This window comes from Equus przewalskii, chromosome 3, assembly GCF_037783145.1.
Source record: "Equus przewalskii isolate Varuska chromosome 3, EquPr2, whole genome shotgun sequence".
Taxonomy (NCBI): domain Eukaryota; kingdom Metazoa; phylum Chordata; class Mammalia; order Perissodactyla; family Equidae; genus Equus; species Equus przewalskii.
Window position 1 is genome coordinate 115,376,325 of NC_091833.1, and position 27,451 is coordinate 115,403,775.

A 27,451-nucleotide genomic window follows, 5' to 3' on the forward strand; every position below is an offset into this window, starting at 1 on the left:
CCAGCCCATCCACGGTCTCAGGAAGCATCACCTCTCATTGCGTTTCTCATGCCTCGTGGTTTGGTGGCATCTTTTGTGGCTTGAGCTCACCCTTGGCCTGTATCTTCCCAGTGGCTCACCGAAGCACTCTCCCTAGGAGAAATTCTGAGGAGCAGAACTTTCTCCACCTTGCTCCGTGACTTGGATGCAAGGAGACAAGGGGCTGAGAGCAGGTGGGGAAAAAGGTTAGTTCCAACTGAGGGAGGTGGAGGAAGACTTCCCAGAGGAGGGCATTTGATCTGGGGCTTTGAAGGATGAATAGAAGTCTGTGTATTTCAGGCAGAGCAGTATAAGCAAAGTAAAATTTCACCCGCTGAAATACAATGTGTAGTTTTTCATTCATGACGCTCTGGCTTCACAGGAAACCAAGCTCCTTAAAACCTGTTTCTCTCCTCCTGTCAGGCAACCTCAACAAACCGGACCAAATACTATGTCTCTTATCGTCGCAGTGAATTTGTCCTGATGAAGCTGCCGAAGTACGCGCTGCCGAAGGTAAGCACAGCTTCCGGGTCCCCCTCCCCTGAGGCCACATCCCGAGCCTGCACCGACTCAGGGGCACAGGCCGTGTGCACGGGTGCTGAGTGGTCCCCAGGTCGGGACGGACTCAGGGCCCCACCCTGCCCTTCCCTCTGCCTGCTCTGCCTTTTCCCAAAGCTCCCGCACATGTGATGTTCCAGAGAAATGTTCCAGGCTACTCCCAGCCTCGGTTTCCCATTCGTGCCCCACCCTTCTCCTTCCTGACACCAGGGCACTGGGACCCCCTGTGTCGTCCCCTGCTTTTATGAGGAGTGTCCTTGGAGGCAGGGGGTGGGGGTAGTTCCCATGTCACTCTTTTCTGCATTCCAACTGCCTGTGGGTGTCCGGTACACAGGAGGTGCTCAATCAAAGCCACTGTCTTCCCTCTGCCTGGATGTGGGGGCTGCCGGGCCCCTGCCCCAGCCCCGCCCCAGGACCGAAGTCCACAGTCCCCTCCCTGCTGATAGATTTTTCCCATTTTACGGAGGAGGTGATTGACATTCACAGAGGCTGAGTAACCTGTCTGAGGTCACACAGCTTGTAAGAAACCAAACAGGGCTCAAAACCAGGTCTGGGATAGTCTGGGTCCAGCCTGATGCCACACGTCCCTGCAGGGGCGCGGCACGGCCTGCCTCACAGAGCTCCATCCCACATGCTGAGTTTGGAAGCACAGAAGGCAGCAGCCCTTCCTGCCACACGTGTTGATTGAGCCTCAAGTATAAGCTGGGAACTGCCGGTGCCTGATGCTGCTGCTGAATCAGATGCCCCAGGTTCCTGCTCTCGTGGGGTTTTCAGAGATGAAACAGGCAGAAAATCAAGTAGACAAACAAATGTGTAAAATAATTGCAAGGTGTGTATTGTGCTGTGAAGGGAGCGAGGGGCAGAGACAGAGTGATGGAGGGTGGGGAAGCTTCCCTGACAGGGATATTTCCTCTGAAGCCCAAAGGTTACAGAAAAGCTGTTCAGGTGGAGGGCAGTGCCTGTGCAAAGGCCCTGGGGCAGGAGCCAGCCTGGCTGAGGGCAGCAAGTGTGGTGGGGTGAGAGGAGACAGGTGGTCTGGGCCCCGAGAGCCTGGGCCATGGACTGCTGTGGAGTCCCAGACGTTCAAGCTGCTGCCTGGCCCCATCACACCATCCTGAGCTGAAATGGTTTGAAAAGTACATGAGGCTTTTAAAAACTTCTCAAATTTTCTCTTTAAAAAAGGAAAGGAAAGGAAAGGAGAAGAGAGAAAAATGGAAAGGAAATAAAAAAAGGAGCAAGTGTAGTAGATTGAGTCCAGGCGTGGCTGAGTCAGGAAACTGGAAACTGATGGTTTCATTTAGGGCAAAGGCAGGGGGTGTCCCTGGGGGGAAGGGGACCTTTCCTCCACCCTGGGGGCTGCAGCCTCCGAAGCGTCCTTTGATCCTTTGTCTGTGTGTGGGGAGGGGGACATGTGGCGAGGAGGAGCTAGGCAGACACCGGGGTCCCTCCCCGCTCCTCTCTGGCACTGGGACCTGGGCAGCTGCCGCCCCTCTGCAGGGACAGGGGTGGCGGGACCAGCGGCCAGGCTGCTTCTGAGAGTGTTCTCGGGAGCCCACGGCCTCAAGTGGTGACCTCATGACCTTGAGTGCCAGCTGACCTCCCTGGACCTCAGAGTCCTCGTCTGCAGGTGCAAGGGCGGCGTGGGTTCCTCGGTTGTCAGTGGGTTTGCAGGAAGCGCCCCATGTGCGTCCTGCTGCACGCCCTCGGCGGTGTGCATTCTGTGCCAGCCGCCTGTGCCCTGTTCCTGTGGAAATGAGGAGTTACTTAAAGGACTCTGATAGAAGATACAGCCCCCACATCGTAAGTGGTGACAGAAATGAGACACATACATGCCCCTCGTGTCATCCAGTGTCAAGAGAAGACCAGGGACCCATTCAGATCAGTGACATTTGCATTGGTCCTAAATGTCCTCGCTCGGGGGCCCCTACCCAAGACACGGAGATGGGCGGGTGAAGATGATGAGCGAGGAACAGGCCCCCACCGCCACCCCCGCCCGGAGCCCCTCCCTTGAGGATCTTGAATCCTCAAGACCACGTGTCACCTTGCCGAGAACTTTGCCCAGCCCAGAGCCGGCCTGCTTCCCCGTCACGAAATCCAGGAGAGCAGCCAGAATCCAGCATCTCCCACCAGCATCTTGTAGAACCGGCTGATTGAATTTCCTAATCAGATTTTGTGTTTTATGGTAAATTTGTAGTCTTGCCTGTTTCTTCCCCCCAAACCACATTCCATCTCTTTTTTCTTTAATTGCCCAAGTAACAGGAAAACAATGGAAATCGGAGCAGAGGGGACTCGCCCACAGCCGCCCTCAGTCCCGGGGACCCCCGTTTGGTTTCCCCACAGTCCCTGCCAGATGCCACAGCACCTTCCATGTAGCAGGATTGTAGCCGGCCCGGGGCTGCAGCCGGCTCTCATGCGACATTGTATCACGAGAAATTTTCCAGAACGATACATGGTATCCCTTTAAATGACTGCAAAACTGTCAATAGGGCCGCGCCTCCTTCTCCAGCTGGGCCCAGTTCAGTCCTCTGCATGCTTGGGCGGCTTCCATTTTTCATAATTATAAACAGGCCACAATGAATATACTTATGCCTGCAGGTGTTTCTTTTTTTAAAATTTATTTTCTCAAGTTAAAATCTAAGAAGAACTTCTGGACAACAGATATAAATATTTGCGTAGCTTAGTTGCTTTCTGAAAGGGCTCTGCCTTGCCGCTGGCAAAGTTAGAACAGACCGGTTTCCACACAGCTTTGCCGAATTTTGTGTTGTGTCATTTCTTTCTGTTTTCTTTCTACTTGAAAAGGGATAAATGGTACTATTCTGCTACTTTAATTCACCTGTCTGTGAACACTCTCAAGGGTGGACAGTTTCTATTATATTTGCCAGCATCCTTTGCTTGAATTGTTTACTTTGTAATGATTAAAAAAAAAACCAAACTCATGTTCCCTAACAGAAAAAAACAGGCATAGGCTATAAATAGACAAAAGAGGAGAAAAATTCAAATGACTATCAACTGTATAAAAACATTCATAAGAATAAAGTAAAGGTAAATTGACTTTCAAGTGAAATATTTCTTTATTTGTAATAAATTTACATAAAGTAAAACAGAATTCAGGAAGCACGAGAACAAAGCGGGAAGTGACCGCAGGGAGGTGGTGGAGGAGAAGCACCAGGGCTGACTCGGTCTAGACGACAGGTGCGCCAGAGGGCCTTTTGGATGGAACCCTGGAGTCCGTTCAAAGGCTCACAGTCCCCCAGGGAAGCTTGGATGCTAAACCGAGGTTGGTGTCCACGAGTTCAGCTCTGACCACGGCAGCAGCCTCCCACCCCTCACCTCCAGCCCCGTGGCCGGCAGCTGGGCCCCTGTGCCTGGAGCCGCATGCACGCAGCTCGTGAGAGGCAGGGTGGACAGCAAGGACCTTATCCGGCAAACGTTGGGGGCCTGTGCTCTGATTGTTGACTGCTGTTTCTGATCATGGGGGTGCAGACACCCAGGGGCAGCCATCATTGCAGCCACTACTGACTTAAGCAGATTCCAAGGGGATTTAAGGGGCCAAAGTCTGTTTTTCCGCCCATATTTTCCTTCTTTTCCCCTTTGGGAGCCAGACATTTGAGGACTAGGGCATTTAAAAGCAACCACATATATGGAGGAATTTAGAAGGTCACCATGCATGCTCAGGGAAAAGCACAGGCTCAGAAAAGACCTAGAAGAGCTTAAGTTTACACCTCAGGCTGATCCCTGGCACAGAGACAGCCTGCAACAAATAAAAGCAAAAGTGGAAAACAGCAAACTCTGGGGAAAGGGGAGAATCTGATTTCCAGAGATACTGTACTATCTCCAGTTTTCAACAACAAAAACAAATCACAAACAATACAAAGAAAGGATGACCCATTTGGGAAAAAAACCCAGAAATTGTTCCTGAGAAAAAAACAGATGACAGACCTCCTAGACAGAGACTTTACAACAATTGTCTTAAAGATGCTCAAAGAACTAAAGAAAAGCGCAGAGGAAGTCGGTAAAGTGATATTTGAAGAAAATAGAAATACCAAGAAATAGGCAGAAAACATGAAAAGGAACCAAAAAGAAACTCTGGAGCTAAAAAGAACAGGAATTGGAATGGAAAATTCACAAGAGGAATTCAAAAGTAGATCTGAACAGACTGAAGAAAGAATCGGAGAACTTGAAGATAGTTCAGTGGAAATGATCAAGTCTGAGGATCAGAAAGAAAGAAGACTGAGGAAAAGTGAACACCGTCTCAGAGACGTGTGAGGCAGCATCAAGTGGACCAACATACGCATTGTGGGAATCCAAGGGGCGAACAGAGAGAGAAAGGGGCAGAGAGATTATCTGAAGAAATAATGGCCAAAAACTTCCCCAAATTGATGAAAGATGTGAATGTAAATATCTAAGAAAGCTTGATGACCTCCAAGTCCTGTAAACACAGAGAGACCTGCACCAAGACGCATTGTAATCCAGCTGTTGAAAGACAAAGGGAGAACCTTGAAGGCAGCAAGGGAGAAGCAACTCGTCACATCCCGGGCTCCTCAATGAGATCAGGAACAGGTTTCTCCTCGGAAAGCTGGGAGACGGAAGGCAGCGAGGTGATATATTCGAAATGCTGAAAGAATCTGGTGAAAGTGTTGGTTCATTAGAATGTTCCATGAATTTTATATAGAGATCTGTGGGGAAATTTACCCCATGACGCTCATTAAAAATGTTTTTAAACTTTCCTCAATTACTTCTTTAAAATGTATTCACTACAACTAATGGAATAATACAGATATCTTCATTCCTCCTCTCCAGGGCCATCTCCCTCCCTCATTCCTCAAGCTGACTGTTGTAGAAACCCTTGGAGACCTCTCAATAGTCACTCTCCCTTCATCTTAGTTTAACTAACTGCAAATTTTAGCTGGCACATTGATTTCCAGCTAAAAAACTACATTTCCCAGTTTCCCTTCAGCTAAATGTGGTCATGTTTCTAAAATCCGACCAATGAGATGTAAGTGGAATTGTCATGGGAGACTTCTCAGAACCCTCCTTTAAAGGCAAGCCTTTCTCTCCCTCTTCCCTTCCTCCTTCCTGTTGCCTTGTATGTCGACATGATGGCTGGAGCTCTAGCAATCATTTTGGCCCAGGAGGATAAGGGCTATATCATGGGGCAGTAAAAAGGTGGCCCAGAAGGAGCCTCTGTTCCTGGTGACTTTCTAGAGCTTTCATACTGGACAGTCTACTTCTGGACTTTAACATATGGGAGATATAACTTCTATCTTGTTTAAGTCACTTTTTCCCCCCAGTTTCTGTTGCTTTCAATCAAACCTGATAACAAATATCGGCAACCTTGGTCTTTCCTTCCACGTATTTCTCCAGGGCAGACAAATAGACACATACAAACACATAGACATATTTTTGATTGTTTTCCATATGCTTTCTTTAAAAATGGAGTCAATAAGTGTCCCTACTTCTAACTTTTCTTTAAAAAAAAAAGAATAATGGAAATGCAAATTTAAGCAAAAATCGCATATTATTTATCACTTGTTAATCAGCAAAGGTTTTTGAAAGACCATTCTCAGTGTCGGAATGCATGAAGCGAGATGAGTGGGCTCCGCACCTGCCGGTGGGGAGAGAAGTGGTCTAAACTCTCGGGACAGTGATGATGTAACTCGAACTTTAGAAATGCCCCGACTCTCAATGCAGCCACTTCCCTTCTTAGAACTTATGTCCAGGAAATAAGCAGAGAGGCAGAGCTCTGCCTGGGAACATTCACGGCTGTTTTGCACGTAGTGTTGGAAATGGTAAAGGCTCACCAGTCGGGAAACCGTTCAATGAAATATGGAACGTCCACCGAGTGGGCTATCGCACGGGCGTTAAAAGGGGTGTTTACACAGAGTTTCAATGACAGAGGAAAATGCTCCCCATATAATGCGAAAGAGCAGGCTACAACCATATGCGAAAAAATACGTGAATCACACTTGGGAAAAGCCCAAAAGTAAACAGTTTAAAATGTTAAAATCAGGTCTCTCTGGGGGTGGCGTTGTAGGCAACTCTTAGTTGCTTTGTACACTTTTCCTTGTTTCCTAGATTATAGTAAACATCTACCCAGGTGCGGAGGGGACGACGTCTGAATGTATGCAGAGGCAGCGAATAGCGAATGCTTACTGTGCAATTGGCACTGGGCGCACCCTGAGCTGGGGGCCACCCTGGCGCGGCCAATGGGATGCCCCTCCCTGCCGAGGCCGCCGAGTGCCCGGTGGACACAGTGCAGTTGGGCCTGTGGCCGAGCGTGCAGAACTAGGAGGGGGAGGTGGGAGAGAAGAGATCCCCCTGCTCCGTGGGTCGGGGTTCGCAGCATCCCCCGGACCCCCACCTTCCCATTGCACAGACGGGGACTGCCAGGCCCTGTGTCCCGACCTCTGTAACCCTTCCCTCATCACGAGCGTCTTCATTCTAGTCAGTCCTGTATGTTCGATTTACATCCAGAGACAAAAGGCCGGGCTCGTGCTGCTGGGGTCCCCCGATTGGGAGGTGCGCAGTGGGGGCTTCATGACACGGTCCCTTCTCTGCAAAGCCCGTCTCTGGCCACACAGCAGGGGTCTGGGCCGGGCGGGAGGGGACGGGGCCCAGGCAGCCTCGTCTTCACTCTGACTAGAAGGCCACACCGGAATGGACAGAACAGGGACCCAGTCTGTTATTAGAGGGGAAAACACGCCCTTCTCTAGGCCCTACCATCAGAGGACAGTGGAAAGGTGAGCATATCCCAAAACTGCACCAGCCCCACCCCCCAGGGTCGGAGGGTCTGTGTCTGCAGGCTGTGGCTGCTGGCCCACCTCTGCCGTCATCCGTCTGTCTTCAGCTTCTGGGTCCTGGCAGCTCTGTTGCCAGAGGGGCAGGAAAAGCTTCCAAGTGATGGACGGCAGGGTCGTAGACGCAGGGAAGGAAAGCTCACTGAGGCTTCTCCCAGGGCCTGTGCAGACGCCCTTCCCCGTGGCTCCAGGCCACATGGGGCCCAGGCTGGGGGCGAAAGAGAAATGAGAAACCCAGTTAGCCCTCAGTTTCTTTTCCTGCCTTGTGATTTCTTGGGGTTTGTTTCGTTTCTGAATTGTAAAATCTGGGACTGAAACCTGAGATGACTGTGGTTGGCCCGCTCAGGAGCTGCCCAGGCCTCCTGCTCCCAGAGGGAAACTGAGGCTGGAGCCTTGGTCTTTGCTGGTCGCCCCCTCCGGGCAGCCCGCCTAGCCCTTCTGCTGGGGGTGGGGCCTGCCCTCAGCTCAGCAGCACCCCGGGCTGCCCCCTCCTGCCGCGGACCACCCTATGGGGGCTTGTGGACTATGAGCCCAGTGGAGGCGGAGGTTAGGGGCCACCCACACTCTGGCCCCGGCGCTCCGCATGGGCTGGCACGGAGGAGCAGCGGCAAAGGGCAACTCACACAACAGCCTGCTGATGAAGTCTGGGCACGTGAGGCTGGAGCGAATTAGTCCATTCCTCCTGCCCAGTGTACATTCCCAGGGAGCAGAGACCACACGTGGCTCCCCACTGGGCCCCAGTGCCTACAGCAGTGCCTGGCACACAGTAGTTGCTTAATGACTACGTGTTGAATGGATGAACTGACAGGTGACTTGTCTGATCCCAGGATGGGACAGGGCGGGGCCCAGGGAGGACACCCACCCTCCCCTCGCAGAGGAGCGTCTGGGGTGCATTCTGAGCATCTGGGTGCTTGGAGGTCTCCGCTGCTCTGCAGGGCAGACAGGCGGCAGCCTGAGGGGGGCCGGGGGAGGAGGCATCACTGCCCCCCTCCCTGGGCCTGGGCCTCCCTCCCACAACCCAGTACAGAGGGTCAGAATGTCACCTCCATTTTGGAGATGGGAAAATGGAGGCCCAGGGCGGTAATGGACTAGCCCAAGGTCACAGAGCTGAGGATGCAGAGCCAGGATGAAAATCCACATCAGCCTGACTCCAAGAGCATTCGAGCCCTGCCTACTACCCCCCAGGGCTGCCCACTCCCCACGGCCCTGGGCTGCCTTCACTCTCCCACACTGGCCCCCAGCCCCCCTGACCCTGTGCTCCCCCCGTGTCCCCCAGCCCCCCTGACCCTGTGCTCCCCCCCGTGTCCCCCAGCCCCCCTGACCCTGTGCTCCCCCGTGTCCCCCAGCCCCCCTGACCCTGTGCTCCCCCGTGTCCCCCAGCCCCCCTGACCCTGTGCTCCCCCGTGTCCCCCAGCCCCCCTGACCCTGTGCTCCCCCGTGTCCCCCAGCCCCCCTGACCCTGTGCTCCCCCGTGTCCCCCAGCCCCCCTGACCCTGTGCTCCCCCGTGTCCCCCAGCCCCCCTGACCCTGTGCTCCCCCGTGTCCCCCAGCCCCCCTGACCCTGTGCTCCCCCCGTGTCCCCCAGCCCCCCTGACCCTGTGCCCCCCCGTGTCCCCCAGCCCCCCTGACCCTGTGCTCCCCCGTGTCCCCCAGCCCCCCTGACCCTGTGCCCCCCCGTGTCCCCCAGGATCTGCAGATCGTCAGCACGGACGAGGACCAGGTGCTGGTGGCCGTGCAGGAGTGGCACCAGACGGACACCTACACCCTGTACCAGTCGGACCCGCGCGGCGAGCGCTACTCGCTGGTGCTGGAGGCCGTGCGCAGCTCCCGGCAGGCGGGGGAGAGCGTGGTCATCGACATCCTCGAGGTGGGACGCGCGGAGGGAGGGGCCGGGGCGGGCGGCCGGGCGTCGGGGGCCAGGTCTCCCCCTTCTCTCTCCCTCCCCCCTTCCCTCGAATGCTCTATGTCAGATCCACAGATGTTTCTATAAAGTGCCAAATGTTTTGGGCTTTGCAGGCCAAGAGGATACTCTGTAGGGACTTAGCGCAAGAGAGAAAACTCGCTCTTTTTGATGAAATTCAAGATATAGTGATGGAGCTCACCTTTTCGTAACACAGGTCTACGAATGAGAAAACAAAGTCTTTTGGGGGATAACATTTTGCTGAATTGGGGTTCAGCATTAGTGGTCCATATCATCAGCTTGACCCCAAGCGATCATCTGTAAAGCCACTCCTGGCCCCCACTCTGTCTCAGGCCTCTGCACATCCTGCCACCCTCCGTGCCTCTCTCTCTCCCCTCAGCCCCTGGTCTCCTCTTCCTTCTCCCCTCTGTCTGTGTAGCTGATTTCTGTCTGGCTCTTTCTCATTCTGTCTCTCTCTCCTGCCTCTCCTCTTTCCAAAAATGGGGCCAGGGCCTCCCTGTGTGCTGTTCGGACACAGTGGTAGCCTCTCCTCCCTGCGCCCTGCCTGGGGTCCTGCCCTCGTCTGTCTCCCCTCGAAGCCTCCACTTGACACCTCCTAACATGACACCGAGGGCTCATGGCTCCCGCTGGGCTCTCTCTGCTGTCTGAGGATGCCGGGGCACGGGAGCCTGCTGTATCGGCTTCCACAAATGTCGATCGCCTGCACGGGACGGGCCCGGCCTGGACCAGGACTTTCCCTGTCACCTCCTCTGTTCTTGTCCACACCAGAGCCAGGGAGGGGGGTCCCTCAGCCCACTTATAGGTAAGGAACCTGAGGCTCAAAGAAGGCAGGCAACCTGCCCAGACAGAGCCGGAAGCAAGTGAGAAAACTAGAACAGCCCCTGTCTGTCTGCCCCAAGCTGGGCCCATCCTTCTGGCCAGCACTCCCTCTCTTGGTCATTCACCCCAAGCTCCTCTCTTGTGCCCTGCCCTCGGGGAGCCCCTGGGCCGGTGAGGACACCGTAAGTGTCTGGGTGATGTAGCGTGTTTCCATAGTGAGCTCCGGATGGTGGGTGTGGCAGGTCCCACACAGGCACACGTGGCCTCCTGACCCTGTGGGGCTGGGAGGTTATCCCCTGGGTGGCCAGCAGAGTGGGGAGACAGCGGGGTTTATCAGCGTGGGAGGCGGCCTCCCAGACAGAGCGGGGGCTGCAGCGTTTCTCTCTCATTGTCGACGGTGGCACGGGAACCGTTTCCCCCCAAAGAGATGAAGTGGTCATTTGTCCACAGTGAGAACCCATCCGTCAGGGTTACTCCCCAAGCCGGATGGTGCCGATGAATGAGCTGCGGCTTGCTGCCCTTTATGGAAAGCTGCGCCTTGGCGGCCCCAGAAAGCCCTGTACCGTGGGCCCTCCGAGGAGCCCACTGGGCACGCCACCGACCCGGCTCTGGAAGGGGCTGTCGCAGCTGCGGCCTGACACCAGCTGGGAGAACAGAAAGGGCACCCAGGACAGGAGCGCTGCAGACTGTTCGCTCCATTCTGTTCTGTCCATGGGTATCTGTAATGTTCATACCGCACGCCCGGCTCCGGGCCCCACCCTGGGGACACAGGGAGGAACAGACCAGCCCGCATGGAGCTCCGGCCTCTGCAGGAAGACCAGCTCCCACAGACCTTCCGACTCAGCGTGCCAGTGCCAGCAGGACACAGTGAGGGGCGACAGGCCAGCCTGCAGGGCAGTCAGGGTGTGCTTCCTGGAGGAGGGGGTACAGACTGAGTTGAGGTCAAGCAGAAATTAGCTGGTTGAGGAACTGGGAAACAGCAATCCATGCACACAGACCACAAAGTGAGAGGACATGGGGAACCAAAGGAGGTTCTCGGTGGCCGGGTCCAAAGCTGGGCTCCCTCGCTTCTCTGAAATCCGCCGAGCAGGGGTCACAGGTGGTGGTTACAGGCACGACTCTGGAGGCTGACTGCCTGGGCTCAAATCCCAGTTCTGGTACATATTTACTGTGTCACCTTAGGTGGTTACTGAACCCCTCTGTGCTTCCGTTTCCCCACTGTGAGATGAGGATGAGAGTGGTACCTTCCTCACAGCGTTGCCCTCAGGATCCAAGGACATCTTTCCCCTTAAACACGTGGAGCAGCGTCTGGCGCCAAGTCAGTGCTCAGGGAGCTCTGGCTATTTTCACAGCAGTCGCCTTTTCCGGGCATTCGAGATAACGCATGGGAAGGGCCTGGCCTAGAGTCCAGCTGGTGGGTCCCACGCATGCGCCAGTTCCGCTGTTGTCACGGTTGTCCTTCGTCCAGCGGTGTAACCAGGACAAGTGCTCTGTCCCAGACATCACAGGCAAACATGCCTCAGAGGCCTGGGCTCACCATGCCACAAGGGGTCACCTCGGCAGGCACCCCGGGTGCGGACAAGATAGCAGAGGTTTCTGGGTGCCTCTGTGCCAGAGCTTGGGTTAAGTAAGGGGTCTCGGGGGGGTGTCCCGGTCTTGTCCTCTGCCCCTGAGGAGCCCTGGTCACAGCTGGACGACAACCATCGTAGTGGGCTGAATGGGGACCCCAAAGTAAACCGCCACGTCCCATCCCTGCACCCCGTGACTGCGACCTTATTTGGAAAGAGGATTTATGCAGCTGTCATCAAGTGAGGGGCCCGGAGGCGAGGTCGGCTGGACTATGGGGGCGGGCCCTGAATGCGGTGACGAGCATCCTCTCAGGATCAGAAGACACAGACGCCCGGGGAGGAGGCCATGGGAAGAGGGGGGAGACATCGGGTGATGTGGCCACAAGCCCAGGGACGCGTGGAGGCAGCAGACGCTGGGCGAGACGAGGAAGGACCCTCCCCTAGAGCCTTCGGAGGGGCGCAGCCCTGCCAGCCCTTCGTTGTGGACTTCTGGCCTCCAGAACTGTGAGAGAACAAGTTTTTGTTGTTTTCAGCCGCCAAGTTTGTGGTAGTTTGTTCCGGCAGCCCCAGGAAATGAATACAGCCACCAAAGGGGAGTTATGTGGGCACATGGATGCTGGGAGCTGACACTCAGCTGAGCAGACCCAGCCCAGGGGCCACGCAGCCGTGTCCGCCCCGTCTCTGGAGCGTGAGGGCTCTATGGCCTTTCTCGCCGAATGTGTTCACGGAGACCGGCAGGATGTAGAATATCGATTACCAAATGACGCCAGGCACCGCTGGGCAAATCAGCATCCCGTCTGCCCTGGGGCATGGCGAGGGGGCATCGCAACCCAGCGCTCACAGGCCGGACGCGCCAGGTGATGTCTCAGGTGAGCAGGGACAGAATCTCGTCTCCGTGCGGAGGGAAGGGGCTGTGGTCCTCATGCCCTGGGCTGCCACCCCAGGAGGACCAGCCCAGAGCTTCGTCTGTGGAGAGGGACCTGGTCTCCCCCACCAAAAGCAGCGTTTTACACAGACGCCGCACAGCAAAGGGGAACTGAGGGTGCTTATCAGCAGACAAGGACGTTACCCGGGTGGGCCCGCTGTCACTACAAGGCTCCTTGAAAGTGGAGGGGGCGGAGGAGGAGGGTCAGAGAGATGCTGAGCTGGCTTTGAAGATGGAGGAGGGGCCACGTGCCAAGAAACGGAGGAGCTTCTAGAAGCTGGAAGAGGCCAGGAGACAGGTTCTCCCCCGGAGCCTCCAGGAGGAACCAGCCCTGTGGATGCCCTGTCTTTAGCCAGCGAGCCCCGTGTTGGACTTCTGGGCTCCAGAACCGCAGCATCATAAATGGGCGTGGCTTTAGGTCACTGAGTCGGTGTTAATCTGTGACAGCAGCCGCAGGACGCTCAGCCACCATTCACTCGGCCCCTGCTTGCTCCAGCGTCGTCGGTGGTGTGCTCCCCTCGTGGCAGGCTCTTGGCCTCCCTGGGCATCGAGGATAGTGAAGCACCAGCCTCCTGGAGTTGTGGGAATCTAGTGGGCTGGCCCTTTCGCCCACCACATAAATGGCACCTAGCAACTGTGTTATGACCGTGATGCTTGTCGTTAAGTACAAGCATAACCCCCGGCTCAGGAACCTCGGGTAAACTCTATGACTCTCTGAGCCTCGGTTTTCTCGGGGTCACTGTGAGAAATAGGGACACGGTGCGTAAAGAGGAGCAGGAGCAGCTTCGGGGGCACAGGAGGCTCCGAGGAGCTCAGGCCACACCACTGGGCTCCACCACTGGGTTGGAGGCCTCTGTGCAGCAAGGAACTTGCAGAGAAAGCGCATCTCTATGTAAACAGGGGGTTGAACTATGGGGAATTGCTGATATTTGACGATTTCTTAGAAGCAACCTTAGTAACTAACTGTGGGATGTATTTCGCTCACATCTCAGGAAACCTTGAGAAAGGGGGCAAGGCGAACCTTGACCCCTGTCCAAGGCAGGCTGGGATAAGCACGGACCCCCACCCTCGCTGTGTTGTACGGGGTTGAGCTGACAGAGTCCCAGAGGAAATCCCAGAGCGATCCCTCGGCCCAGGCCTGTGGGTCCACCGGGAGAGAGGCGAGGGGAGAGGGCTCTGAATCAGGAGCTTTGGGCTGGAGACAGGTGACGTGACGCACAGGTGTCGGGACCAGAGCTCTGCTCGCTGTCTGACGGCCGCAGTCTGAGCCTGGGAGGACAGCTCGGTGTCATGAAAAGCGCCCGGGCTTCAGGGTCAGACAGAACCAGCTTCCCATCAAAGCTCGGAGAGTCTGGATCCCTTACCCCTGCGCCCCACTGGCCTCCAGGGTGCACACAGTTGGCCTCAGCCCCAGGGCCGTCGGGGTGAAACAGGGCTCTCAGAAGGGGCGGGCGCACAGGACCCTGGCTCCCCAGAGGGCTCTGGGAACGTTTTTACCATCTGTCTGTGATTCTGTCCCAGGTCCGAGGGGTGAAAGGAGTCTTCTTGGCGAACCAGAAGGTCGATGGGAAGGTGGTGACGCTGATAACCTACAACAAGGGCCGCGACTGGGACCGCCTGAGGCCGCCCAGCACAGACATGAACGGAAAACCCACCAACTGTAAGCCTGTGAGTGCCTCCGCTCAGGTCACACGCCTCCTGGGGGGCGGGCGCAGGACGCTGCTGCAGGAGCCGGAGGGTCGGGCGTCTGAGCAGGGCCACCCAAGAGGCACGGACCCCCGATTTCTCTGTGCACAGGGGAGAGGGTCCCGTGAGGCTCCTTGCTTTACGGAAGAGTTCACTGGAGTCCGAGAGGGAAGTGTATCAGTCAGCTCTTGCCACAACAGTGCTGTGTAACGACCCTCCCCAAACACAGTCACTTACCCTGCAGCTCTGCGGCTGGACTGGCTCACATGCCTGGGGGTTGGCTGATGTCGGAGGGGATCTGCTCTGCGTGCCTGGCGTCTCCCTCCTGGGACCAGCCCAGGCATGTTCTCATGGTGACAGCAGAGGTGGAGCAGAGACAGGCAGGCACACTGCAAGTCTGCTCTCCTGCTGGCCAACATCAAGGGCCAGACGCACGCTCTGCCTGTGGAGGCGGGCAGCTGGGCCACAGCCCAAACGTCGTGAGCTCCGGGCCGGCCCTGCTCACCCAGGGCTGCCTTTCCCCATGAATACGAGTGTAGGCTGCCCCAGTGCCTTGGCTGCCTTGGGGGCAGGGAGGGCCCCCTCTGGCCCTTGCATGGCCCCCAGGAGGTCGGGGTGGCCTGCAGGCCCCAGCCGCTCAGGATGGAAAGACAGGGGTCAGGGAGCGGCAGCTGTGAGGGAGGAAGAGGCTGCAGGCTCAGCTCCAGTGCCCCTGTGATCTCGGCCGAGTCAGTCACTGCTTCTCTGCAAAAGGAAGGGAGACGGTCAGAATCCCCTGAGGCATTGTGAGGATGATATGAAATAGTTCTCAGATGTGCCCAGTACAGGCCCCGGCACAGAGCCAGCAGGCGAGGAAGAGCAAGTCCCTTCCTTTTTGGGTTGCCCCCACTTCCCATGCTGCCCAGTAGCCTGGAATGCCCTTTCCTGCTTCTTCATCCACCAAACTCCTACTGACACCTGAAAACCCAGCCCAGATGCCCCCTCCACTGAGAAGCCTTCACTGGGCTTGCTTGCTTCTGTCTGTTTCTCACTGGCCTCGAACGAAGCCCCTCACAGGCAGGGCCTGCCATGGGGGATGCCCAAATCCATCCGTCACTCTGCCTCTCTGGAAATAAAAAGAATAACAGTGCCTATTTTAGAGAGACATTCATTCAACAAATAGTACAAGCACCTACTGTGTGTGAGGCACTGTTCTGGGAGTTCAGAGTACACCAACACACAACACAGAGAACAGTCTTGCCCCCGTGGGGTGCTGCCTGTGTCTCTGCAGGGCCTCTGAAAGGGCCCGCCACTGACCCCCAGAGCCAGGGGGGCCTCTGTGCCCTCCGGCAGGGCCAACACTTGCTCCCGGAGGGAGCCCGAGGCCTGAGCTGGCCTCCCACTGAGAGCTGCCTTGTGGCCTCTGCAGGAGCCCCTCCCATTGACGAGGGCGGGTAGTCACGCCTGTCGGCCTCCGGGGAGAATTAATTACCTGCCACTGGTGAAAACCCCACCGAGAACAGGATTGCCGTGAAAGGGCTAATTTGTATCATCGTCAGCAAAGTTAAGCCGTATTAATCTGTCAAAGCAAGTTTTTGCTAAGAATAGATTCTTGTCTGCAATCACGCAGCTCAGTGAGGAGATAACCTTTGCGAGATTTGTGTCCCGGCCTCACGATAAGGAGGAGCAGAGTGGTGGAGCGGGCGGGCCGAGACCCCAGTGAGCATGAAGGAAAGAGGGAACCAGCCCTTGGGAGACCCCCGCCCTGGGCACAGAGGACAGGAAATGAAAGCCAGCAGGGGCCCAGGGCTCCCCTGGCTGTCGTCCCTGACCATCCTCCGCTCAGCCCCGCATCGTCTCAAGGAGCGGAGCGAATGCCCTCAGAGTTTACTTCTCATCGGAAGGTGGTTCCTGCTTCCTGCAGAACCCTCGGGAAATACAGAAACAAATGAGAAGGGAGATGAGGTGTGCCTGTGATGGTATCGCCCAAAACTAACGATAACTGGGTGTCTTTCTTTCTAACCTCTCCGCTTATCTGCACCTTCCATGTCATGATTGGGATCCTGACCCGTGTGAGTCCGCAGTCTTCCGTTTTTCCTGTAACTCTGGGTCGTGAATGTTCTCCCGGCTATTGGACCAGCCCAGGCCTGCGGAGGTCTCCTTCGGGCAGTGGGAAACACATGGGTGGTGGGATCAGATCTGTTTTAGGAGGACAAATCAGACGGGAAGATGGTCTCGAATCTGTTTACCTCTTCGTTCAGAATGAAAACCCGTTGGTTTTGCAGCCTGAGGTCTCTCTTCTTAGACAGGGGCTGAGTCAAGAAGTAGGGTGTCCAGGCGGGCGGCCTCCTCGCTCCCCAGGCCGGCGCCCCACAGTCTTTCATGATTTGGGGGACACTTCTTTAGAGCACCAGCCAGCTCCTGTATGCAGAGGGGCCACAAAGGGGGAGCCCTGGGGCAGCATGGCCCCCACCTGGCCCACTCACCCCGCCCAGCCCTGCAGTTACCCAGGCCCACCTCCTTCAGGACTGGGTGTTCAGCACCCACTCCCGGGGCCCCAGCCTGCCCATGGGGTCTCCCCGCCATGGCCAGGGGGGCCTCAGAGGACCCCTTCATCCCTGACTGCACGCACTCCACCAAGGGCCGCCCTGTCATATCTGCAGGGTGCGCAGGTGCCCTGGGGTCGGCACCCTCAGGCCCACCCAGCCTGCCCTGCCCTTCGTCAGCTTGGCCCAGACTCGGCTGGGAGGGCGTTTGTAAGGCCCCCCTCAAGCTGGCAGGCACCAGCCGAGCACCTGCCCCCAGCAGCTACACACATTTGTGTGGCTGTCAGCAGGCCCTCCATGAGCCGCCTCTATCTGCCAGTGACCTGTGGGCCACAACTGACCACAGGGAGCCCTGAGAAGTGTTCCGCCTCTGGCCCAAACAGGTACCCGGTGGCCAAGACAGACCACCAGTGGGCCGGGGCTGGAAGGCAGCCGGGTCCTACCATGCGGTGCTCACCGCGCACATAGACAGTGGTATCGTGTGCACAGTGCGTCAGAGGACGCGGAAAAGGCTGGCTGCGGCCCAACATGCCCAGCCTGGGAGCTCCGGCTGCTGCGGGCCCCACCCGGCCCACCAAGAAACCTGGGACTCCAAAGCAGGGCTGTGCCACCAATCTCTGCTCTGGAGCATGCCACTGTAGGACTTGAGGGCCACATCCCTGGCGGGGCTCCTTTTTCTCCTATCTTAGAGTTCTCTTCTGCAGCTGGAAGCTGCCCTCTCCCACACAGGTCATGGCACCCCTCCCCGGGAGCCAGCCCTGCCCACAGGGGTCATGGCACCCCTCCCCAGGACACTCCTCCCATTAGTGTCTGGTCACCAGGTGGGCAGGGGCTGAGGACTGACGGTCTTTCCAGAGGTATTAACTCCCAACCTTCTTTTCAATCATAGGAAATCAGGAGAAATCCCAAACAGGCCGTGTCTTATCATCCCTCAGGGTTCAGTGGGGCGGGTCATCCCGCTCCATCCAAGGTTCCTGGATGGGGTCCCCCCCTGGGGTGACTCAGTGACCAGGCCCCCCCAGAGGTCCTGCCATCTTCAGCAAGGGGCTCCCCAGGTTGCCCAGGGAGGGTCTCCCGCCCACCGAGTCTGCTTCAAAAGCATGCCTCTGCAGAGGGCGCAGGGCTTCTCTCAGCTGACTTTGGCACCTTTTATTTCTTTGTTGTTTTGACAGCTTTATCGAGGTGTTACTCACACACCGTACGATTCTCTCCTTTAAAGGGTACAGTTCAGTGGTTGGTAGTGTATTCACAGAATTGTGAGACCACCTCTACAGCCCATCTTAGAGCATTTCATCCCCTCGGAAAGAACCCCCGTCCCCTTCTGCCATCACCCCATCTCCCCATCCCGCCCTGGCCCCTGGCAGCCACTCGTATACGTCCTATGGGTCTCCTTGCTCTGGACGTTTCGTCTGAATGGAATCACACATGTGATGCGACTAATACATTTTCAAAAACCCTGGTGCAGATGGATAAGGCTCGTCTCCAGCCGCATCAGGCCCGGGGCTGCCACCCAGTGCCGTCAGACCCAGATCAATATCCAATCCACTAAAGGGTTTCAGTTTTAACGTAGGATAATCCATCTAAAGTGTACTCAGTCCACAGACCAGAAGAAAGTGGGATAAAAACATAAAACAAAGAGAAAAGATGTCACTCAGATAGATTTCATTCGACGGTATGTTGTGGTAATGACCGTGGGATTCTGGAGTGACCCCACCGTTCTCCCCATACCACTGTGAGGTGTGGGCGGCAGCACCCCTGTCTCCATTTCCCAAATCAGGAAACCGAGGCCCAAAGTTTCCCATAAAATGAGTAGCCCCTCCTAAGTTCGAATTTGGATCTCTGGGTGTTCAATTCTACAGTATTTCTAAACTGGAGAGTTTTCCAGAAAAAAAAAAAGGGGAGACAAGGAAATTATTCCTTTTCTTATGATTAGGCAGTACCTTGTCCAGGGGTTGCTGGACACTGACTTTATCTCCAGAAGCTGTGCTGTGTTAACCCAGCAATCTTGTGAAGCAGAAGTTTTTGTCCCATTTCACAGAGAAAGAAACTGAGACTCAGAGATGCTAAGCATTCTTCTCAGAGTCACACAGCATTAGGAGGGTAGTACAGGATTCCAGCCTTGCCCTTTCCGTGACCCTATTCTGCCCACACTCCAGGACTGTGGAATTCCCCGAACTGGGGACTCCAGAAAGACTGACCCCAAAGTTGTCACCCTCAAAACACCTTTGACCTCCTTTGGCGTTGTGGTCTCTCTGGTGGCCCTCCTGCTCCCCTGTCCAGCGGAGGCAGGAAGTTCTACATTGTCCAGGTGGCTCAGCCAGCCAGGCCTCGGACCCGGCCCCTCAGGCTCCGGGAGGGAGGGGAGAAGGACCAGGCCTCCTGCGGCCAGTGCGGGCCCCTGGCTGATGCTGACCGGTCACTGCCCAGTGCAGTCTCTGGCACCCTGGAGGGAGCTGTGCAGAGACCTTGGACCTCATCTGGTGTCCCATGCTTTTGTGTTCTCTCAAGGATGTGACAGAGGGGTACAGGCAGGATTGTGGCTTTGAGCCACTGAGGCCTGGGTGGTACTCAGGGAGGCCTCAGTCTACAGGATGCATCCTTCTCAGCTCGTCTGTTCCCCCTGCACCCCCCAGTCCCACCCAGGGGTGAGCTGGGGTGCGGGCGGCCAGGAGGAGACGGGCAAGGGGTCTGTTCCTGCCAAGTGGCTGGACAGGAGGCTGCTCGTGCTGCCTCATACTGGGAGGCTGCTGGCCCAGCTTGGCCTGGAAGAGTGTTCCCTGCAGGGACAGACACCCGCGGGGCTCAGAGCATGGTCATCGGATCTGTAGCCCCAGCCCCACTCCTGCCTCTGAGCAGGTCGCTTAAATGCTCTCTGCCTCAGTTTCCCCATTGGTAACTGGAAATGCTAGTAGGGACGTTGAGAGCACTCAGTGACAAGCCTTGTAAAGGGCTTAGCTCAGTGCTGGCACAGACGCAGCCATCAGTCAATGTGAGCTTCCCCAGAAATGATTGTTACAACTGGCATTTCTGCCCCTCCAGGCAGGGCACCGGCCAGGGCTGCCATCAGGGCGTGCGCTGAGGCTGGCGAGTCAACTGGGCTGCAGCACCGCCACCTGCCCCCCACCTCTCATGGAGGGCACAGGGCCCACAGGGTGTCCCACAGCCATTCCCTGAGGCCCAGGCTGCAGTGTTCACATGAGAGGCCCCAGGAAAGGTTCCGGATGAATGAATGAATGAATGAATGTGAGCAGGGGCTATGCAGGCCCCAGGAACCACGTCCGGTGGCCCAGCATGGCACGTGGGCATGCCCACTGCAATTTGGGAGGCCCCCCGCCAGCACCGGTGCTGGGAGAACCCTCCCGCTGGCTTCATCCGTGAGCAGTCACCTGGCCCAGGCCTGATGGCCTTCACCTCGGGCCAGCCTCAGAGCCTCCCTCCCACCCTCCTTCCACTCCTCCGAGGCGCTCCTGGCCCTACCTGCCCACCCAGAAACTGCAAGGCTGGATTCGCCTCAGTCCTGCCTTTCCTAGGGGCATTCCTCTTTTCCAGATGTTGACCACAGCTCGCTCTCTCCCCTTGCAGCCAGACTGCCACCTCCACCTGCACCTGCGCTGGGCAGACAACCCCTACGTGTCGGGCACCGTGCACACCAAGGACACTGCTCCGGGCCTCATCATGGGTGCAGGTAGGAGGCTGCCATCACTGGTGGGTGGCAAGAGCCATCACTGCATGAGAGACGCTCCATTCTCGAGGGTAAAACTTGCTGGCCACGGGCCTGGGCCATGGTGCGTCCATTAGGGTGCGTGGCACAGCATCTCCCAGAAGCTCAGCTGGCATGGCAGACCTTGAGGGGTGATGCATGGCTCAGATGGGCACGTGGTATGTGTTGACTGAATGGAAGGGTGCATGGATGCATGGATGACCAGTTGAAGGATGGAGGAGTGGGTGAACAGGCGGGAGGATGACTGAAAGGCTAGCTGAATAGTCGAGAGAGTGGATGGTTAGATGGCCAGATGGAAGGATGGATGACAAAGTGGGGGATGAATAAACTGAAGGATGGATGGGTGGGAGAATGATTCGTATCATGGTTGACATTTATTGGTCCAGGAAGAAGGTTCTAGTTCAGGGGGAAGAGAGACACATATACAACTATCATGAGAAAAAAAATCAGAGATGTTAGTTGCATACGTCTCTGTCTACCCCGTGAAACTAGAACTTCCTTCAGGGATCGTTAAGTGTGTGCTGATCGAATAAAACCTTAAAATAAGGTTTGAGTTAGAAGAATCGTTCAAAATTAAAAGTATGTGTTTGAAAAGTGTATCGCAGTGGCTGGCGTCTGGTTTTCCTGTTCATCTTCAGCATTGTGAGCCCCTCCTCGGCCCGCTGTCGGCCGGCCTCTGTTGCTCTGGCTGGCTCTCAGTCCAGGGGAGGGCCCTGGCCAGCACCGAGGAAGAGGAGGGGATGGTGGCGAGGACAAGCCCTCCCTCCCCACCAGGCAGGGAGCTCTTCTAACCGCCACTGCACCCCCGACAGGTTGAAGGCCCCACTCGACAGACCAGACGGGGAGTCTGAAGCTCGGGGAGTGCAAGGCGTTAGGAAGTTGAAACACAGCCAAGGCTCCTTGTGGGGGGACGCCCGGCAGAGTGCTTGCCACCTCCCAGTCCCTTGAGGCCCCAGGCCTGGGAGGGGGCGACGGTGCCCCTTGAAAATCTGTAGAAACTGAGGTTCCACCAGCAGCAGGGCCGCCCGTCCCAGGCCGCTCGGCCCGTGTGAGGAAGGGCCAGTCAAGGCTCTGCATGCCCTCTGTGCAGATGGGGTGGGTGACCGTCCGAGGGACACTGACTCCTGCCCCATCACAGAGCAGGGACAGCTGATGCCTGGCCAGGGCTCACGGCTCCCTGAACCCAGACCCCCATCCCTCTCTTTGCCCAGCACCATCTGACACAGAGGGGTGGATTTGGGCCACATCCCAGCCCTGAGCCCCGGGCCGGGCCTAGGTGGCTCTAAGAGGCTGTTTGTGAATGAGTGAATGAATGCACAAATGAATGCGTGAATGGCCGTGCTGAGACGGCAGGAATGGCCTTCTAGGCAGATGAGGGAACGCGTGGATTCAGAATGACGGAATCAGAGACGAAGAGGAAGAGGCCGGGGAGGTGGAAGCCCATCAGCCTGCTGCGTTTCCATCACAGGAGCCCCTGGCTGCTTGGCGTTTTGGTATCTCCCTGGGGAGGATGAGCCTGCGGGAGGGGAGGGACACGTTCAGGACAGAGAAGACTACAAGTAAAAGCCCTTAGCTCCTGAGCTGCCTTTCATTCCTACGCTCCTGGGTCCTCGTCAATGACAGACTGTTTCGTCAGTGTCTGCCTGCCTGGGACGTGGGTCAGTCGATGAGAAATTACACATCAGCGTCGCTTCTGACGCAGCTCATCGCATACGCGGTCCACGCACGGACAGGCTGGCCCACCTGTGTTGGGCGCCCCCATCCTTGTGGGCTTGGTTTTCTGGTTTGAAAGTGACCGCTTTTTTAAAATGCGCTGTCCTGATTGGCCGAGTCCCCAAATTCTTGACCAAAATACAAAGGCACAATTTTAAATGTTTCCATGGTCAGAGGCCTTGAGAACCCAGCATGAGTGTTCCGGCCTCTGGAGAATGCTGTGAGGATGGGCAGGTGTGTCACTTAATTGTGCCTTAGTCACACGGAGAGCAGGGAGCTGGCAGGGAGTCTGGGGAGGGTGGACCGTGGCAGCCTCCTTTGCTCCAGGCCTCCCTCTGGCCGTCCCCACGAGGGCAGGGCGCTACGTTTATATTTCTCTCTGCTGCCTTTTGCTCTGACCACAGCCTTGGAGGTGGATCCATCCGTGCGATGTGGGTCAATTGATGTGTAAATCTTTTACGTCCTCCACTCCGGCCCTGAGTGTCTGCTGGGAGCAGGAGGGGAAGGTGAAATGAGCCGGGCTCTCTGATCACCACCGCAGCCGCGGAGCAGGGACCAGCTTCTCACTCGCTGGCCCTGGCCATGGACGGGGGTCCAGGTGACGGCTGAGCTGCCGAGGCAGCTGGGGGTGACGGCTGCTGTCTCCACAGGGTCACTCCCGGCCTCACCCTGGGGCAGGCGGCTGGGGGTTACGAGACCCAGGTCCTGCCGCCTCCCAGCTTCACGGCCTTGGGCATTCCACTGGGCCCTGTGAGCCTCAGTTCCCTCCTCTGCAGGAGAGGATGAAACCTCCATCCTAAGGCTGGTGCGGGGCTCAGGTAGCAAGCGGCAAAGCCATGTGTGTTTCCACAGCTCATCCTGTCATTTGCGTAGAGGCTGGAGGGCCCCGCCCCAATTCTGGGCACGGAGCAGGGGCTCTAGGTGATGTTGAGCCCTCTCCTCACCCCACTGACCTTCGTTGTCCTGGGCTTGTCACGCACGCTCTGGGTACCGGCCTGCTTCTCAGCTGCTCGCCCACACGTGAGTCCTCAAGACCCAACACACACCCGCGGCCAGCAAACGCGGCCTGACACCGCCCCGACAGAGTTGATTAGCTGGGAAAACCCTGAGGGGCCGTGTGGGGGAGCTCCTCTCTGTGCCGGGAAAGACCTCAGGGCTCCCGGGGAGGAGCGGCCCCTCCCCAGGCCTCCCACCCCGTCCCTTCCTCTGGGACTTGGCCATTCAGGGGCCCACAGCCACAGGGTCGTGTCCAGATGTGAGGCCCAGGGGCCTGAGTGGGCTGAGAGCTGACCAGAGTCCCGCCAGCCCTGGGGGGGTCCTAGGCCCCTCTGGAGCTGGGACCTCAGATGGCAACAGGAGGACCAGAGGGGCGGTCCCCTCGCTCCAGCTCCAGCTGTAGTTCAGTAACGCAGGCGTTCGCTCTGGCGCACAGGGGGCCGCCGGGCGCCAGGTCATGAGTCCTCCTCCGTCAAGTGCGGGATAGGAGGATTTTGTGTGGTTGGTTTGCTCTGCTCTTCTGGCCCCTGGTCTTAGCCACTCTGAAACCTGGGGGCGGCCGAGCAAGGACAGAGAGGAAGTGCACACTGAGTGAGCGCTTACTGTATACCAGGCTGTGAGCAGGGAAGTAGGGCGGAGAGGCCAGGGTATGGGGGGAGGAGGCCTGAGGAAACGCTGGAACGGCAGGGAGGAGACACAGCAGGGAAGCCTCTCTTAGTCATGTCCCCCTGGGCCTCAGTTTCCCCATCTGCAAAATGAGGGCACCAGCAGGCCCTTCTGCCCTGACAGCCTGAGGGCACACTCCGTGAATTTCCCCTTATTTTCCCAGTGCCCATGACTGGCAGCCTGACAGCCTTGGTAGACAGGAAAGGAAAACAGGGCGTCACTTAAAAGGCAGCACGTGCACCGCTGAAATTACAGGCTGCACGCTTGCCGGCTGAGTCGGCCAACGCCCCTGCACTCACTGCCTGGCCTCCACCTAGGATGCTCGCGTCCCAGGTGTCTGGCGTCTGGAATGACAGGGAGATAAGGGCGCCCCTGCCTTCCTCCGCCCCTCCCCCCAGACATTCCTCTCACTCCTTCACTGCCTTCCATTTGTTGAGTAGCCGCTGCTTGCACCCTTGTCTTTGCAGGCGGGTGGAAGGATACCCAGTTCGGCACCTGCCCCTCAGCCCTGCCCTCCCCTGGACGACCCTCCCTCTATCGTCATGCTCCCACCTCCACGCCAGCGCCTGGCTGTTCCCTCCACTTGGCATGCTCTTTCCCTGTTCCCTCGGCCGGTTCACATTTGTCCTTCAAGGCGCAGCTCAGAGGTTGCTTCCTGGAGGAATCTCACCCTGATCACCCTCCCCACGGCCCATTAGCCTTCCCTCCTCTGCTTTCACAATTCCTTGGGCTTCCAGATGTCCTAGCTCTGTGTGCAATTGATGGGCACCCGTCTTCTTCTCCTGCTCGATAGAGAACCCTCTGGAGCAGGGGCCGCAGTTTATTCGGCTCGAATTCCCCACAGCTGAGCACAGGGCTGGGCAGAGAGCAGGCGCTCAGCACAGCTGATGAACAGGTGCAGGAATGAGTGAGGGGTGGAGTGAGGAAGAAGAGATGAAAGGACGGATGGGGGGATGATGGATGGGTGGGTGAATGGATAATTGATGTGTGGATAGGTAACAAACTAATGAAGGATGGATGGACGGATGGAGAATGGATGGATGGATGGAGAATGGATGGATGGATGGAGAATGGATGGATGGATGGAGAATGGATGGATGTATGGAGAATGGATGGATGGATGGATGGAGAATGGATGGGGGTATGGATAGATAAATTAATGAAGGATGGTTGGGTAGATGGATAATGGATAGGTGGGTAGATAGACAATAAACTAATGAAGGATGGATGGATAGAGAATGGGTGGATGGACAGATGGATGGATAATGAATGGCGGATGGATAGATCAATTAATGAAGGATGGATGGGTAGATAAACTAATGAAGGAGGGATGGGTAGATGGATAGATGGAGAATGGATGGACGGATGGATATATTAATAAAGGATGGATGGCTTGGTGGTTGGTTGGGCCTCAAAAAAAAGGAGGCAGGCACACAAACACTCTGCTTGAAATTCCCTTTGACTCCTCTGATCAAGAAAAATCCATCTCCTTTGGAATTTTCCAGTGACATCTAAACTTGACTCTGGGTGAGAGACCCCTGTGAGTGCCGCATAAACAAGGCTTCAAATGGCAAGGGATGCACAGGTCACCCAGGGCAGGGGCCTCGGGGGCTCCAGGCCAGAGTCCAGAATGGCTTCAGTGTCCTCATCACAGGTCCCCATCATCCAGGCGGCTCGGACCCCTGATCCCTGCCGTGACCATGGGGCACATCAGAAACCTGCCAAGTCCAGCTTATGGGAAAATCCCACTGTTCAAGGTCCTCCCCAGGAGGCCATTTGGGGCAGCAGGGCCCAGCTCCGGGGGCCACGGTGATCTCCTGGAGCCAACGTCCTTCTAGGTGGCCACTGTTCTGCGTGTGGGAGCCCATGTTGGCTCAGCTTCCTCATCTGTGGAGTTGGCTTGGACACGGGGTGGGGCTCTGGTCCCACCCCAGGATTCAATCTGAGCCCTGTAGAGCGGCCTTCGAGCCAGCCGGGTAGGGGCTCAAGTGAGGTCTGACCGAGGAGGAGCCTCCTGGTTTGGCGCCCACCTCCCCGTCCTGCACGTCTCCTCCAGGCGCTTCCTGAGCACCTGCCCCTCGCCTGGACCTCCCATCATGCCCTGGACCTGCCTCTGGTCTCCCCTGCACCAGCCCCAGGGAGCCGCCACCACCTGCAAAGCCAGCCCTGTCCTCCCCCACTTTAAAGCCTGTCAGGGGCTGCCACCTGCCGGAGGCCCCTCTGACCTGTCCCTGACCACTACACCACACTTCCTGTTCTTGAACCACACGCATCACCCGTGGGTGCCCTGAAGCTCTCGAGCTCTGCCCGCACCTGGGCCTCGCCCGGAGCCCCTGAGGCTGGCTGTCTGTGGAAGGCTCGTCCTTCCCTGCACAGACTCAGACCCAGGGCCCAAGCGTCGTGGTTACAGCAGGCCCGTCACTGTATGAGGTGTGCTGAGAGGGGCACGCGTGGCTTTGGTGGTGGGACACGTTGACCCAGGCACACTCAGCACTTGCTGGGGTCTGTCTGGGCTCAGGCCCTGTAATAGGGAAGTGGCTGATCCTGAGAGCAACCCGCCCTCTCCTTCTGGACCAGGCAACCTGGGCTCACAGCTGGTGGAGTACAAGGAGGAGATGTACATCACGTCCGATTGCGGGCACAGCTGGCGACAGGTAAGGGGGCGGGGAGGGCCTGGCACCCGCCCCACGCCCACCCACCCAGAGATCCCGGGAGGGCCGTCTGTTCCAGCACACCCCCGCTCCCGGGGTTCTGAGGCTCGGTTCTTCCTCTTCCCCGGCCCGAGTGGCTGGACGCAGCTCCCGTTAGCAGACTTTACGTCCACCGTCCACAAAGAGCAAGTCCAGGCCGGGCTGGCCCGAGCCACCCAGCATTCCTTCCGTGGCCACAGCTGGAGGATTACAGATCTCACGCACATCTTCACGTGGCCAGACACAGACACGTTACCATGAGGGTCGAAGCAGAGGCCATAAATGCCAGGGACGGGGTGGAGGTGCCGTCCTGGCAGGAAGCCACCCGGGGACTCCAGGGCCTGGGCTAAGCTCTTCTGGGAGCCCAGAGGCCAGGAGGTGGGGGGCCGCGGACGACTCCTGTGTCCTGGCAGGATGGCCGCTGGGTGGATGGCAGAGCGATGGAAGAGAAAGAGAACGTGGGGGAAGGGCAGGTTGGGAGGCCACGCTGAGTCTGGGTTGGGGCATCCAGGAGACATCCGGGGACGACGATCTGACATCCAGTGTGGCCCAGGAAAAGAAGGAAAGGGAAGCAGTTACGCAGGAGATGGTCCCCATGCCAGGTTCCGAGCGCACCTTCTCAGCCCAGAGGGGTCGTGCTGCTGGCGGGAGACCCGGGGACAACACGGGGCGGCCGAGGGCGGGACGGCTGACAGGTCCCATGCACCCTGTGAAGGAGCTGAACCCGAACGCGCCACCACAGGAGGGGCCAGCTCCCTCTGCACTTGCTGTTTTTTTCCAGAAAAGGAAACAGTCCTCCTCTGCTCTGCCAGCCGCGTGGAGTGCCAGTTTCTGCTTTAAAGGCTTGA

The 27,451-nt window shown here is 57.3% G+C and overlaps 1 protein-coding gene across 2 annotated transcripts in view; it reads left to right on the plus strand.

The window, feature by feature from the left end:
• The window catches only part of SORCS2 (sortilin related VPS10 domain containing receptor 2), a 485,786-nt gene that overhangs the window by 420,537 nt on the left and 37,798 nt on the right, over nucleotides 1-27,451 (plus strand). For both annotated transcript variants that reach the window (XM_070613348.1, XM_070613347.1), the window contains exons 8-12: nucleotides 442-531; nucleotides 9,061-9,240; nucleotides 14,128-14,274; nucleotides 20,400-20,502; nucleotides 26,491-26,567. In XM_070613348.1, coding sequence (XP_070469449.1) covers nucleotides 442-531; nucleotides 9,061-9,240; nucleotides 14,128-14,274; nucleotides 20,400-20,502; nucleotides 26,491-26,567 — 597 coding nt within the window. The remainder of the gene's footprint in view (nucleotides 1-441; nucleotides 532-9,060; nucleotides 9,241-14,127; nucleotides 14,275-20,399; nucleotides 20,503-26,490; nucleotides 26,568-27,451) is intronic.